Below are 15,835 nucleotides of genomic sequence, written 5' to 3' on the forward strand. Positions count from 1 at the left end.
AGGTAGTCCGTACTCTCAGTACTCCGTACAATTTCACGAGGGGGAGGCTGACCCACCACAGTCAGCCCGAATCCACCGAGCCACGGCGGGTCGGAAAAATCGCAGCCCCGAATATTTGATTCTCCTGTTGTATCAAGGCAATCCCAATTTTGCTGGAAGATAGATTAAGCAATTCGAGACCGGGCTTTCAGCTACGCGACATCGCCATGATATCGAGAAAGGCCGCTGTGCGGCATGGTAAGTCTCCTATCGTATTCGACAGTTTGTGTGCCCAAGCTTACGCAGCTAGTAGGCTGCACAATAGCTCCGTCCGTATCAAAGTGCGTAGTCCAACGACTTTTGTCAACCAACGTCCCGATGGAAGCCAATACGGACGCGGGCTACAATGCAAACGTATCGTGGCGATCACCTCAGCTGCCAACCATCCAAGCAAAAGGTTTCTCTGCCGCGTCATCCAAGAAGAGAAAGCAGAAAATGGTACAAGAGGTCATTATGAGCCTGGGCTCCAACTCGGCCCAGGCGCATCAAGGAGCCGCCTGGACAAAGCCGCACGAATTCGGGGTATCGGGGACCGTTTTGACTCCGGCGGAACAGTATGCAGAGTTCCAACGTATCCAGAAGAAGACTCGGAGTTTGGGATCGAAGCTGGAGCGACGTTATGTCCCTGAGGATTTAATACGGAATCCTCCGGGACCCGAGGACTTGTCACTGGAGCTGCTAATGGCATCACAAGCACACATGGGACATAACGCATCGCTATGGAACCCGGCCAATTCTCGATATATTTATGGTGTACGCCAAGGAATACACATCATCTCTCTCGAGACCATCGCCGCTCACCTGCGACGGGCCGCTCGTGTGGTAGAAGAAGTCTCTTACCGTGGGGGCGTAATTCTTTTCGCAGGGACTCGAAAGGGGCAAATGGAGATAGTCACCAAAGCTGCCGAAATGGCTGGTGCTTGCCATCTCTTTACCAAGTGGACTCCGGGAGCAATCACGAACCGGGACGTTATTCTGAAGACTCAGGCGACCAAAGTCATCGATCAATTGGATAGCGAGCTGGATGGCTTCGATCTGTACAAGGGCTTGGCAAGACCACTACTGCCCGACTTGGTTGTATGCCTGAATCCTCTAGAGAATTACACCATGCTCTACGAGTGTGGCTTAAAGAATATTCCCACCATTGGTGTCATTGACACCAATGCGGACCCGTCCTGGGTCACATACACCATCCCGGCAAATGATGACAGGTATGCTCGCAGAAATAACTTTGCCTGAGCATGGTGGAGACACTGTTGTAATACTGATTTCGACGCGTTCTAGTTTGCGCGCCATGGCTGTCGTCGCTGGCGTTTTGGGCCGAGCGGGTCAGAAGGGTAAAGAGCGCCGTCTGCGGGATGCCTCCAGAGGTAAAGTCTCTTGGCGAACCTCGCCAGAACTGACGCGGCACATGAAGAAGGAGATTCAGGCTGCTGTTCTGAAACGGAAAGAAGTAATGGGAAGAATGCAGACGAACGTGGAGGGCTTCACAGAAGACGAGAAGAAGCTCATGAGGTTGCGGAATCACGAGGTCGATTTGCAAGTCAGCGAAGATGAAATGGTGAGTATGATGGGCGAGATGGCGTTGGACAATGGCAAGGATATCACTGGCAAGACAGCGGCTCCGCCGGCCAGCTCCGCGAAGCAGCCAGAACGCCTGGAGTCGCAAGATGCGGATGTCGGGACGCAGCTTCGGCAATTAGCGCAGCAAGAAGGAGACGTCGAGCCTTCTGTGACTGGAGACAAAGCATGAGTAGAAGGCTTTGCTTGCACCTGAAAAGGTGTGGTGGGTGTGGTGTGTGTGGTGTTGGGCGTGTACAATAACAGCAAGACTATCTCGTGCGGGGAAAGTATCTGCATGATGCATGTCATTGGGAGCCGTAAGCAGCTTGTTTCGAATTGATATATTTCCTGGGAAATCGTGTTAAATCGATCGTAGTCTCGCAAATCACAGTGGAGTTTAGGCCAAGCATCAATGCCTGCCTGTCCGTCCGGCTGGCTGCCACCTGGCACCGACCGCCGGGGGTCGCGGGCAAAGCAAGGAACTGACTGGCCGGATAAACCATTGATGCTACCGCACCCCACACCAGCTTGCATGCAACCAGACCCGGATTCCACACATGCAACTAGCGGGGGCCTCGAGCGGGCTTGCCAACTTCCACCAAGCAGTCGACCTCACGACGAACGTTTCAGCACGGCCAGACCCGTTGTTCCACAGAAAACAAAGGCCCTGTTTGCCGGGGGGGTGGTGGAACGCACTTCACATTCCGCTCGCGGGCTGCGACAACCCGGCCCGGGTTCCTGCAGAGCGGTGCATGTTTTTCTCTGGCGTCAGCCACTTACGGCCTGTCGGTTCTTGCAGCAAAGTCGACCGCGATCCTGGCTGAGGCCACGTGCATGCTGGATGTGGATGGCCATTGCTCGCATCGGGTCACACAAGGAGGAAAATACAGCACAAACCAAACCGTGAGCAGAAGGCCTGTTGCGTGGAAATTTCCCGGCGATATACCTGATGCCTAAGCCTCAGATTTCTTGAACACCTCGGCCAACTCGTCTGCGGGGGGGGGAGGGGAAAAAGTTTTTTTTAAAAAAAGGGAAACGAAAAGAGAAGAGAAGAGCCTGCGAAGTTTGAGCAAGGTCGACTGCTGCAGTGGGGGAAACGACCAAAAAAAAAAGCCTGCAAGCTAAGCTATGGCATTCGTTTCTGATCATGCGAGAGGAATCTAGCATCTCTCGTCAAGCAAACATCGCAGTATCACGGAGGAAAAGTCAAGACCGAGGCTGGCGCGTTGCTCCACAACAGCCAGCATTTTCATTGCCTACTCAGCAAGCCAATCACCCAGCCAATCACCCAGCAAGAGGAGTAGGAAAAGAAGAAGCCGGGGAGAGTGGAGGGACGCATTAAAGCAAGAGACCAGGAAGGAGAGAAGAAGACGACATGCCGGCCGTCATGGACGACCCGACCAGCCCCACCATCCACCGGGTGTCCGGCCAGCCTCCCTTCCCGGACCCAAGCAGTCCCGGACTCCCTGCCGATATTGTGCCCTGTCAAGTGACCTTGCGAGATCGCCAGACGGTGGCCACCATTGTTCCCTTTGCGTCGAGGCATCAATTACCCAGGTCGCTGCTGGTCTACCTCTGCGACCAGCTGAACCGGGAAATTGAAGGCGGCGACACGTATCCCATGACGGACCCTTTTACCGTCGACGGGTTCGCCGATTACTGGTTTCAGACGTTTGCGGCCGTCATGCTTTTGGGCAACATTGGCAGTGTCGACGACGTGGTCGACTACAAGGACTGGGCCAAGGAGTGCCTGGGCAGCTTCTTCATCAAGCCAAACTATCCGGGACGGAGCAGCCACATATGCAACGCCAGCTTCATCACCACGGATGCCTCTCGCAACCGCGGCGTGGGCCGTCTCATGGGCGAAGCCTACATCGACTGGGCACCCCGGCTGGGTTACACCTACAGCGTGTTTAATCTGGTCTACGAGACCAACGTGGCCTCGTGCCGCATCTGGGACGCCCTGGGCTTCAAGAGGATCGGCCGGATCAAAGCCTGCGGGAACCTGCGCAGCCATCCGGACAGGTTGATTGACGCCATCATCTACGGCCGGGACCTGGCGCCCGGCGAGAGCGAAGAGCTGGTCAGCGAAGAGCGCTTCGACAAGATCCGGTTCTACCTCAAGTACGGCAAATACCCCAGCGACGCAGGCCGTGCCGAGAAGAGCAGGCTGCGCAGCGCCGCGATTCACTACAAGCTCCTCGAGGGAGACAAGCTGATGTTCAAGGACAAGGAGGTCATCTCCGACCCTGCGCGACAGTACGAAATCGCAAGGAACGTGCACGCCTGCACCCACGGGGGCATCAACAAGACGACTGCCACCATTGCGGAAAAGTACCACTGGAGCCGCATCAAGGAGACCGTCAGCGACGTCATCCGCGCCTGCGTCGACTGCAAGGAGCTGGGCAAGACGACGCCCACCTCCGGAGGTGGCAGAAAGACCGTGTCGGCCAGCACGCCCACCAACGCCTCGTCCGCTCCGCCGGCGCTCGTCGGCGCCGCCAGCAGCAGCACGCCCACCGACCAGCATCAAGCCGCCGCCGCGTCTCCTTCACACCAACAACCCTCCCCGGACGGCAGCGACATGAGTGCCAGACGGCGCGTCTTGTCTCTCGAGCCCAGCCACGCCGGTCTCATCGCCGCCTTACCCCGACCCGACGCCGCTTCGAGCCCGAGCCCGTACGCCAACCCGAGCGACATATCCGTGCTGCCGCCTTCGCACGCTGGCCAGACGTCCAGCCACCTCCTGGGCGATTCCCGCGCCCGCCACCACGACCCCATGCTCCACGGCCAGCCGAGCGCTCACGACTCCGTCTACCCCATCGACCCCCAAATAATCAGTCACCACGACCATCATCACCACCACCACCACCACCAACACCACCACCCAACCCAGCAGGACGACCTGCACTTCGACCACTACCACCCCCATGCCGACTTTCAGGCCCTCTTGAACGCAACCGAGGACGTCGTCCCCCACCAAGACGCGGATTCTCCCGAGGACGCGGCTGCGGCAGCAGAGGCGGCTGCAGCTGTCGATAGAGATCTAGAGATGCTGATTGAGCATGACCACGTGGATGACCACGACAGCGGAATGCAGGATCTGGACGAAGGGGACAGGAGTGTCGAGCATTGCATGGTAGTCTTGTTGGATTAAAATCTGGACGCTGAGCTGCAGCTGGCTCGTGCGCTGTTCTCCGCGTCATACAGGTTGGTGGGTAATGGGTCGTAGGCCACGGCCCTGGTGTTGAATCCGCCCCTGCATGCGCTTGTCTTGGCGTGGTATTTCAGGCAGCGGTTTCAGCAATATAAAGCAACAGTAGTTTCTTTCTACAGTATCAACTAGTTTACCAATGATATGCTTACCCCTTGATTATCAGGACCTTCTTCCTGCCCTGAACAGGCATGTTTTCTCGATACACAGAAGACAATGTTGCCAGACAGTACTGAGAGCGACTGCTTAACCATGTCACGCAATCAAACACGCGTAATCAAATGGCAGCGAAGACACCAGAACCGTAGCCTACGATATGTACTGCCGACATAGGTACTCGTCAGGCTGACGACGGGACACGAGCAGCGTCTTGCGTGGCCGTCGAGTCGGATACCCAGCTGGCAACTGCTTCTTCCTCTCTTTCTTTCCTCCTTCCTTTTTTTTCCCTACTTTCAAACAGCAAGAGGCCTGGCAAAGTGGCGAGGCCGGGCTTCTAGGTATCATACAGATCCTCAAAACATGCTGTCCGGAAACCCTGATTTTTGCCCCGGTTTCGCATCCTTCCCCCAGGCAACATGTTCCGCACTTTTGTTACTTCAACCGACTTACTTTTTCCCTTCTTTTAGTTTAATTTCTTTTTTTTTTTTTTTTCATTTTTACGTTTTGTTTCATCTACCAACTGTACGGCATTCTCATCGACGGGGCATGCCACGGCCGCGCCCGCGGACTGCTCGCTGGGCGGCACCCGGAGGAAGCTGGCCAGGAGCTTGGGGCTTCGCACTCTCCTCGTTCCGGATCGTCTCATCCACGCTCAATATCAGGCAGCTTGCCTCGGTGGCCGCTTGTAAAGCATTCACCTTGATCAGAGCGGGTTCCCACACGAATCTCTCCATCATGTCCGCGACACCTTCGTTCTTGAAGTCGACTCCGGCCCAGGTGCTTCCCTTGCGGTGCTCCACGCGGAGCTTGTTAAGAATGTCGGTCGCGTCGAATCCGGCATTGTCGCAAAGTTGCCGGGGGATGATTTCGAGGGCCTTGGCAAAGGACTTGATGATGGCCTGCTGCTTGTGGGGGATGTTCTTGTCGGCGAACCGGTGCAGGTGGGCCGAGATCTCCATTTCGACGGCGCCGCCACCCCCGACAATCATGTGGTTCTTGATGGCTCGCTTAACAATCATGATGGCATCGTGTAGTGATCGCTCGACTTCGGCGATGAACTGCTCGGCGCCACCTCGTAGAACTAACGTGCACGTCTTGGCCTCGGGGCATTCTTCGAAAAAGTTGAATCTTTCTCCGCCAATCTGACGCTCTTCAAATGTGCCACACGTCCCCAGATGCTGGGGCAGGATGTCGGAGCAGGTAGACTGAACGGTGGCGCCAGTGGCCTGAACCACGCGCTCCATGTCCTCGGACGCGACGCGGCCAGCGCAGAAGATGTCTCGGTCGGCGAAATATTGCGTGGCCAGATCACCAATGGGCAATTTGCTCAAAACAACCTTGGCGCCTGTCTTGTGGATGGCCTCCAGCTTCTTGTAGATGATCTGCCACTCAGCGTCGACAATGGCCTGATACTCCGACACTTGTTCGACGCGAACCTCGGCATTGTCCTTCTCGGCCTTGAGTTCCAGCTCGACGTTGAGGCAGACTATCTTGGGCTTCTTGAAGGATTTGGGCTGTTGTTCAAAACCGGCGTAGGAAAAGGTTTTCTTGAAGGCGACCCCATTGACGAACCGTGAATCGGTCAAGGATCCACCAGGAATCTTCTTGATACCAATCAACTTTTCATTCAGGTCGTCCTGGTCGAGGGACAAAACGGCATCGACAACCACTACGAGAAGAGTTAGGATATCTGTTTCTTTTCACTTGTGTGACGTAACCGGCAGTATTCAGCTGGTCTTCGACGTACTCTCGGTGAAGAATTCAGTGTTTCGCTTGATCAGCTTGCTGGTCATGGCAGTAGCCGCCAGTTTCTTCAGTGTATCGCGTTGGTTGCCTTCGTTGGTGCTAATCGCGATTTCCTTGACCTTGTTGACGGCTATCTGCGATGCTCTTCGCAGACCCTTGATGATGATTTGGGGGCTGATGCCCTGCTCGACATGATCCTTGACTTCCTTCAGGATCTCACCGGCTAGAACGACGACGGAAGTAGTACCGTCACCGACTTCAGCATCTTGCGATCGAGCGATATCCACCAAGATTCGGGCAGCGGGGTGAACGATGTCGAGGAGCTGTGAAGAGAAAGACGGGAAAAACAAAGTAAGCATATCTGGCTTTGGGCCCAGCAATCCAATTCTAAGGGACAGAAAGAGCACAACGCGCGGTCAAGAGAATTCGAACCTTCATAACCGTCGCACCGTCATTTGTAATAGTTTGCTTGCCATTCTCGTCAACCATTAACAAGTCTCCGCCATATGGGCCCAAAGTTGATTTGACGGTGGCTTGGACGGCGAGACAGGCATTGATGTTGGAGATGATCTGGCCCTTGCCCTGGGAGGTGTCAGTACCTAGAAAGCGAGTGCAGAAGGTTAGCCAACTAAAGAAAGAAAGATGAGAGAGAATGAAGGGACGCAAAGGGTGTTGCTCATGGCGTTTTTTTTTTTTTTTTTTTTTGCGCTGCAACACAACACAGCTAGGATTGAGTCAGTGGGGTAGCTCCCTTACCTTCTTTCAGGACGATTATGGTTGGTGTCTGGCCTCCGAACGACATGGTGGAGGCGGTTGCAGGCGGCCGATCACCCAGGAGGTCGATGATGAGATGTAGACAAGTAAAACGTCTCGCGGAGCGCAAGGGAGAGGGTTGAGAGGTTGAGAATCGTGAAGGCCGGGAGATGTTGATAGTATTACGGGAGGATGTCCGAGCCGTTCAAGCTCCCCACGCCAGAAAATTGTTGCCGCCATTCCAAAGCAGGTGGGCAGTGGGGTGAGAGCCCGCGGGCCAATCACAGCTGACGCCTGCCAGGAGATAAAACTACGGATGATTTTTATGGAGCGTTGCTATCAAGGGTTACTATATTATACAGTGGGGTTCCAATAATGCACGAACAAAATCGCGTAGCGCGTAATCTTCGCGCCTCAACCAATTTTACCCTTTACATTACAACGCCTATAATATACCACAATAATGTCTGGAAATCGTATATTTAGTACGGAAATATCCAGAAATCGTCAAAGGAATTATAAATTCTTGCCAATACAAAAAGCTGCTATTGTGGCCGAATTATTGCAAGGTAAAACCTACCGCGCGGTAGCTGCTGTATTTAATACATCGCCGTCAACTACATATAAGATATTTAAACGCTAGAAAGAAGACGCAACCTTAGAAAATAAGCCTCATTCCGGCCGGCTACCGAAGCTTATAGAGGCCGAAAAACGCTATATTATTCTTCTTATCAAAAAGAACCGTAGTATTATATATAGTGCCTTAGTTAGCGCTATAGGTAGCCGAATAAGCCGCTTAACTATCCGATAGTGCCTTCGAGGCTCCTAGTAACGCAAATGGAAGGCTATAAAAAGAATACTACTATCAAAAAAAATAGCTGTAAATAGGCTTTCTTTTGCATATTATTAGCTGCTAAAAGTCGAAGAATTAATAGAGGTAAATATAATTAAAAATAGCCCCTTCTAATAGCTATTTACTAATATAGTACCCTTATTGCAATTCTTAAGGTCACTATAAAGCAAAGCCTTACTAGCTAGCTAAATGGCACGAGACTGTCTGCGACCTGTGACTTAATCTTAGTATAAATACTAGATTCTTCACTAAGTCCTAAGACTATACAAGTGCTATAAAGCAGGGCAAGTGTAAAGGCAAGGCAAATATAAGATAACCAGAATAACGCAGGGAAGGTGGAAGTTAAGAGGCATATAATGCATTAATAGGTTCTATTGCAATTCTCAAGGTCACTATAAAAGCAGAGCCTTACTGGCTAGCTAGATGGCACAAGACTGTCTGCGACCTGTGAACTAATCTTAGTATAAATACTAGATTTTTCACCAAGTCCTAAGACTATACAAGTGCTATAAAGTAAGGCAAGTGTAAAGGCAAGGCAAATATAAGATAATGTGACGGACTAGCCCTAAAGCGACTGCGAATAGGCGTCAATCAGATATATTAATAAAACTAAGGAGGAAGGGAGAAGAGCCCGAATCGGGTCCCTTCCGCAGTCTATATACATCCGTATATAACGCGGGCTAGAGCCCTAACGTTGCCCTTATAGGCCCGCGCGTCTACCTTATATCATCCATTCGAGACTAAGCACAGGCATAGCCCGAGCTTTAGTCAATCTATAATATAGGCATAGCCCGAGTCCGTAATATACCCCCCTTCGCCAGGAAAAATTTTATCCGTTTTATATCGGGGTTGCTATAAGGTTCGACCGGGTCTATTATATATCCGAATATCCCCCTATTTAACCTTAAATGCCTCCCGCGCCGCAGTATCCTTAAAGTTTTTTAGCAGTTCCTAGGTCGGCAAATTATACCCCTTCTATTTTACCAGTATATTATATTTGCCACTATAATCCCGAGCGTTTTTAGCAGCTAATATCTCTTCGATCTCGAATTCTTTATATAGGGTATTAGAGTCCTTTAGTAGGACTAATAGGGGACTAGGCCTAATATCTATAAGCATTTAGCTTAATAGCGGGTCGGAAGCAGCACGTTCTATAAGATTAATATAAAAAACTAGGTGGATATTATTAGGAATATTGAGTCAGATATTAAGCGGGGATGGGACGGCTATAATAGTATATTTAGTAAATACCTAATCGAGCTTCTTATAAGGCTAGTTAGTCTTAATATTCTATAGGCTTAGCTAGACTTAGTCCCTAACTTAATAGCATTCTATTAGGTATTAAGAGCGGTTTGTTATATCCTACTGCCGCTATTAGGTAAAGGCGATAGCGGCCTAAGCGAGTTCGCCCCTCTCCTATATTATAGCTAAAAAGTATGCTATTTGCCCTTTAGGGGTCGTTAAACTCGGCGTAATATTAGAGGGAAGTATTATTATAGGAGAGTTAAAGCTATTTAGGAGACGGTTAGGACTATATCTGGTAACTAAGGAAGTGCGGTTATTTAGAGTATATTAATAAGTTGTAAGATATTAAGGCTAATTATATTAGTCGAATGCTACCTTAATGCGTAAAATAGCCTAGACCTCCTAGTTTATACGCTCTATACTATTATTGGTCTATAGGTAGTATACAGTCGAGAGGAGTTATTTAGTCCTAATAGCCTTATATATTGTGGTCTAAAATTAGCCTATTTAATCTGAGCCTCTATTGCTAATAATCTAGGCGGGGAATCTATAGTGCTGCTACTAGTAGTTAAGAAACTATTCCGTATAATCCTCTGCTTGCATTAAGTATATTGCTTTAAGCTAAACGTATTTAGATAGGCGGTTAATAATAACTATTAGGTAATATGGGTCGGAGGTATCTTAGGCTAGGAGGTTAATTATAAAGTTAATAGAGATTTAAAACTAAAAATAATTTAGGATCGGTAAAGGCTAGAGTAGGCCCTATCGTAATTAGCGGCTTTTATATACCCTATAGTATTAGCAATTCTGAATAAACTAAGCCACTTTAGATAATATACTATTAAAGTAGTAGTCCTGTTATAAGAGTTAGAAGGTTATATTCTTCCCTAGGTGCCTTATAGTAGGGGAGTTATAGTATTATTAGATTATTATAATTATTAGCGGCTTAAATAAAAAGAGCTAAACCCAGCCTTAGTAAAATAGCGCTCTATAGGTATTTAGGGTATAATCTGCGATCTACTCTTTAGTCTTTACCTCTATAGGGAATTATCGTTCTCTATTTGCTATAGCCTTCTATTAGGCCTGTGACGGACTAGCCCTAGGGCGACTGCGAATAGGCGTCAATCGGATATATTGATAAAACTAAGGAGGAAGGGAGAAAAGCCCGAATCGAGTCCCTTCCGCAATCTATATATATCCATATATAGCGCGGGCTAGAGCCCTAATATTGCCCTATAGGCCCGCACATCTACCTAATATCATCCGTTCCGGACTAAGCATAAGCATAGCCCGAGCCTTAGTTAATCTATAATACGGGTATAGCCCGAGTCCGTAATATACCCCCCTTTTCTAGGAAAAATTTCATCTATTCTATATTGGGGTTGCTATAGGGTTTGACTGGGTCTATTATATATCCGAATATCCCCCTATTTAGCCTTAAATGCCTCCCGCGCTATAGTATCCTCGAAGTTCTTTAGCGGTTCTTAAGTCGGCGAATCGTACCCCTTCTATTTTACTAGCATATTATATTTGCCGCTACGGCCTTAAGCATTTTTAGCAGCTAGTATCTCCTTAACCTCAAATTCTTTATATGGGGTATTAGAGTCCTCTAATAGGACTAGTAGGGGATTGGGTCTAGTATCTATAAGTATTTGGCTCGGTAGCGGGTCGAAAGCGGTATATTCTATAAGATTAATGTGAAAAACCGGGTGGATACCGTTAGGAATATTAAGTCAGATATTAAGTAGGGACGGAACGGCTATAATAGTATACTTAGCAGATACCCAATCGAGCTTCTTATAAGGCTGGTTAGTCTTAATATTCTATAGGCTTAGCTAGATTTAGTCCCCGATTTAATAGCGTTCCGCTAGATATTAGGAGCGGTTCGTCGCATCTTACTACTACTATTAAATAAAAGCAATAGCGGCTTAAGCGAGTTCACCCCCCTCCCGCATTATGGCTAGGAAGTACACTATATGCCCTTTAGGGGTCGTTAAACTCGGCATAATATTAAGGGAAGGTGCTATAATAGGAGAATCGAAGCTATTTAAGAGACAGTTCGGATTATATCTAGTAATTAAGGAAGTGCGGTTATTTAGAGCATATTAATAAGTTGCGAGATATTAAGGCTAATTATATTAGTCGAATGCTATCTTAATATATAAGATAGCCTAGACCTCTTAGTTTATATGCTCTATACTACTATTAGTCTATAGGTGGTATATAGTCGAGAGGAGTTAGTCGGTCCCAATAGCCTTATATATTATAATCTAGAATTAGCCTATCTAGTCTAAACCTCTATCGCTAATAATCTAGGCAGGGAACCTATAGTATCGCTATTAGTAATCGAGAAACCATTCTATATAATTTTCTGCTCGCATTAAGTGTATTATCTTAAGCTAAATATACTTAGATAGGCAGTCGGTAATAACTATTAGGTAATGCGGGTCGGAGGCATTACGGGCTAGGAGGTTAGTTATAAAATTAATAGAGATTTAAGACTAAAACCAATCTAAGATTAATAAGGGCTAGAGTAGGCCCTATCGTAATTAACGACTCTTATATGCCCTACGGCATTAGTAATTCCAAATAAACTAAGCCACCTCAAACGATATACTATTGAAGTAGTAGTCTTATTATAAGAGTTAGAAAGTTATATTCTTCCCTAGGTACCCTATAGTAGGGGAGTTATAGTATCGTTAGATTACTGTAATTATTAATAGCTTAAACGAAGGGAGCTAAATCTAGCCCTAGTAGAGCAGCACTCTATAAGCGTTTAAAGTATAATCTATAATCTACTTTCTAGTTTTTACCTCTATAAGGAATTATTATTCTCTATTCGCTACAGCCTTTTATTAGGCCCAATATAGTTTATCTTCAGCTACAGCCTAATCCTAAAGCGCTTATAGGTATATATTAGTAAAGACCTAAGAGCCGCTAAATAAGGAGATACTAGTCGATAAAGCCGCTAGTAGTATATCCCCTATTATATTTAGGTCTATAGTCGGTCGGTCTTCTATTAGGTCCGGCTAGACCTCTATTAGGTCTGCCTCTATAGCGGAGATAAATAGTAGTTAAAGGACTTTGCTAAATCTTAAGGCTGCGCTATCTGCCTCTTACTCCTATTGCAAGAGGGTATTAAGGCGTTAGGCTTATAAGTTAGGCCGGTATTGAAGATAAAAGTTAAAAAGGGCTAAAGTTTTAGCCTATCGCGCCTAGTATTCCGATATCTCCTTTAGTCAAGCAAAGTATTTAAGGTTCTTATAGTCTATAAAAATTATAAATAGAGCGGTAATAGAATAAAATTCCGCTAATTATACCTTAAGATATAAGATAATAATAAGCAGCTCTTTATTGTAGATAGTATATGTTAAAATCCTATAGTAGCCTATTAGGCTGCTGGCCTAATGCTCTGCTGGCTTACTGACCTTCTGTCCCTTATACCGCCTCTTTGACTTATAGTAGTCTTACCTTAGGCCTTTGCCTTTTACCTTAGGATTTTCAGTGGATTATTTACTGTATATCAAGTAAGGTAGGCCTTATTAAAAAAGGTGTGGCATTGCTAAATTAGCGTGGTGGGCCTACTAGTGTGGTGGCGGCCTACTAGTGTGGTGGCTAGTCCACTAGTGTGGTGGGTAGTCACTAGCGTGGTGGTTAGTCACTAGCGTGGTGGCTAATTACTAGTGCGGTGGTTAGGGTGGTTGGAAAGGCTGGATATAGTGGGGCTGCTGACGTATTATATACGTGGCATAGCGAGCATTACGGGGAGCTTTCTTACTGGCTACCTGGATGCCTGGGCCCACCCCTCCTTCGTGTATATATAGGATAGCTTTCCCCCTTCTTTCTAGATAGTAAAAGGGTAGCATAATCGAGTCTGTTAATGCACTATATGCCTCTTAACTTCTTACCTTCCCTGCGTTTTCTGGTTATCTTATATTTGCCTTGCCTTTACACTTGCCCTGCTTTATAGCACTTGTATAGTCTTAGGACTTGGTGAAAAATCTAGTATTATACTAAGATTAGTTCACAGGTCGCAGATAGTCTTGTGCCATCTAGCTAGCTAGTAAGGCTCTGCTTTTATAGTGACCTTGAGAATTGTAATAGGTTATGAGCCCGGGTTTTTACTTCTTTGTTTTTACCCTACCTCTTTTGTGTTCACCCCTTGGTCTCTTTTGCTTATTAGTACTACTAATATAGCTATCCTTTAGTACCCTCGGCTTACTCTTATCACCCTTGGCTTACCCTTTGTTACCTACGGTATTACCCTGCGGCAATCAATGGCGTACCTAACGGCAACTTACGGTGTAACCTTACGGCATATTTAGCGTAACCTTATGTTATTTTCGGAGTAACCTACGGCACCTACGGATTTTATAGTGTAATATTCTTTACACTATACTACTGTATAACACCTTTTCCCCTAGTGTACGACTCTTACTGCACTATACGGCACTTATTATACTCTCCCACTTATAGCACCTCTTAGTACGGTACTTACGGCACCTTTATATTACGGCACCTACGGCACTCACGGCACTTATGGCACCTTATATTACGGCACCTTATATTACGGCACCTATAAGCACCTTGAATACCAACGCTATAATACGGATTTGCATAACGTTTATAGCATCTATGCTTCTTATATTGAGACCTGCCGCTATATTCTGCGGTTACCTTTTATAGTAGGCTATTAGCCACTATATTTACTAGCTGTCTAGCTAGTTACTCGGCTATTTTACCAGTTATTCGACTATTTTGCTAGCTATTCAGCTAGTTATTCCTCTGTTTTTACAACTATCGGCACCATTTTTCAACGGATTTTTAAACCCTTTTTGCCCACTATGGCAGAGTCAGGATCCTATAAGGTCCCTGAATCCGATACTGAAGCTGATGTTAATGCATAACTATAGCTGGATATAGATAATATGAAGTCCCAGATGAATACCCTAACTACCCTTATATAAGGCTTAGTTAGTAGGCAAAATAGTAACGTTCCTACTATTATTATTAGCAAGGAACTAGTAGAGGCTACTAGCCCTACTATCTCCGGTCTTATTAATACGACTAGCAAGGACCCTGTAGAGGCTACTAGCCCTACTACTACTAATGCCGCTTTTACTAATAATAGGAAAAAGAAGCAGCAATAGAAGAAGAAATAGGACTCTAGTAGTAATCAGCAAGACGTTAAGGCCTTTATTATAGGCAACTATAATACCCAGGATACTAATATATCTTATTCTTCTTCTACTACATCTACTGATATAAGCTATAGTGCTAAATCAGGCGGCAGGACCCCTAAGGATGCCCTCCTTTATAATACAGGCTCTATTTGTTATATTGTTAATGATAAGAAGCATTTTACTATTTTTCACCATTTTGAGAAGGATGATAAGCCGGTAATTACTACTGGTAGTGGCCCTATTTCCCCTACTTGTTAGGGCACAGCATGATTTACTGTGCTATAGGGCGTTAATCCTACTAAATGGGGTATTATAGAGCTTAAGAATGCCCTATATATTCCTACCTTGGATATTAATATTATTAGCGGTGTAAAGCACTATGCCGCTAAAGGGGTACTAATTAAAAATCAGCTTTAGTCAGCTAGCCGTAAATATATCGGCATTTTTAACTTTGAAAAATACGGCTTTTTCCTTCTACAGAAAGGAATAGACATACTACTACTATATCAACCTTGCAGCTATTATACTACTAATAGTATAGTAGTAGAAGTCCCCAGCCCTACTAACCCTGCTGATTATAGTGATCCTGAGGATACTACTAATACCCCTATTCCTGCTATTACGACTAGCGATGTTCCTACTACTGCAACTAGTAAGGAACCTATAGAGGCTATTAGCCCTACTACCCAACCTTCCGCTATTATAACTAGCGAAGACCCTGTAGAGGTTACTAACCCTACTACCCCTACTCCTGCCCCTATAGCTGCTGATATAGAATATCAAAAGCTATTGCAATTAGCCGGCATTTGGCATGTACGGCTAGGGCATATAGGTATTTAGCTACTTAAAAAGACCTGTGCTAATACCCCTGGTCTACCTAACCTTAATAAGGTTAAAGATGCTGATTTTTGCTGCCTAGCCTGTATATAGGCTAAGAAGGTTAGAAGACCTTCTAAAGATGCGATACCTAATCTAGCTAAATGCCTGGATATTATAGAAGGTGATACTTTTGCTATATCACCTATGCCATATAATAAACGACCTGTTGCCCTTATATTAGTGGATAGAAAATCCCGATTC

At 46.8% G+C, this 15,835-nt stretch overlaps 3 protein-coding genes across 3 annotated transcripts; 2 read left to right on the plus strand and 1 right to left on the minus strand.

The window, feature by feature from the left end:
* Positions 1-206: 206 nt before the first annotated feature.
* On the plus strand, positions 207-1,792 carry UV8b_01386 (uncharacterized protein; the record flags this gene model as incomplete). The annotated part of the gene is made up of 3 exons (XM_043138884.1): positions 207-237; positions 293-1,250; positions 1,324-1,792. 3 exons carry the CDS (start codon positions 207-209, stop codon positions 1,790-1,792), a joined length of 1,458 nt encoding a protein of 485 aa, XP_042994818.1.
* A 1,185-nt stretch (positions 1,793-2,977) lies between these two features.
* Positions 2,978-4,759, plus strand: UV8b_01387 (uncharacterized protein; the record flags this gene model as incomplete). The annotated part of the gene is made up of 1 exon (XM_043138885.1): positions 2,978-4,759. The coding sequence occupies one exon, from the start codon at positions 2,978-2,980 to the stop codon at positions 4,757-4,759; it is 1,782 nt and encodes a 593-aa protein (XP_042994819.1).
* Positions 4,760-5,508: 749 nt separating this feature from the next.
* UV8b_01388 (uncharacterized protein) lies at positions 5,509-7,523 on the minus strand (the record flags this gene model as incomplete). The annotated part of the gene is made up of 4 exons (XM_043138886.1): positions 5,509-6,644; positions 6,723-7,044; positions 7,154-7,320; positions 7,478-7,523. 4 exons carry the CDS (start codon positions 7,521-7,523, stop codon positions 5,509-5,511), a joined length of 1,671 nt encoding a protein of 556 aa, XP_042994820.1.
* Positions 7,524-15,835: the final 8,312 nt, after the last annotated feature.

The sequence above is a fragment of the Ustilaginoidea virens genome, chromosome 1, assembly GCF_000687475.1.
Source record: "Ustilaginoidea virens chromosome 1, complete sequence".
Classification (NCBI taxonomy): domain Eukaryota; kingdom Fungi; phylum Ascomycota; class Sordariomycetes; order Hypocreales; family Clavicipitaceae; genus Ustilaginoidea; species Ustilaginoidea virens.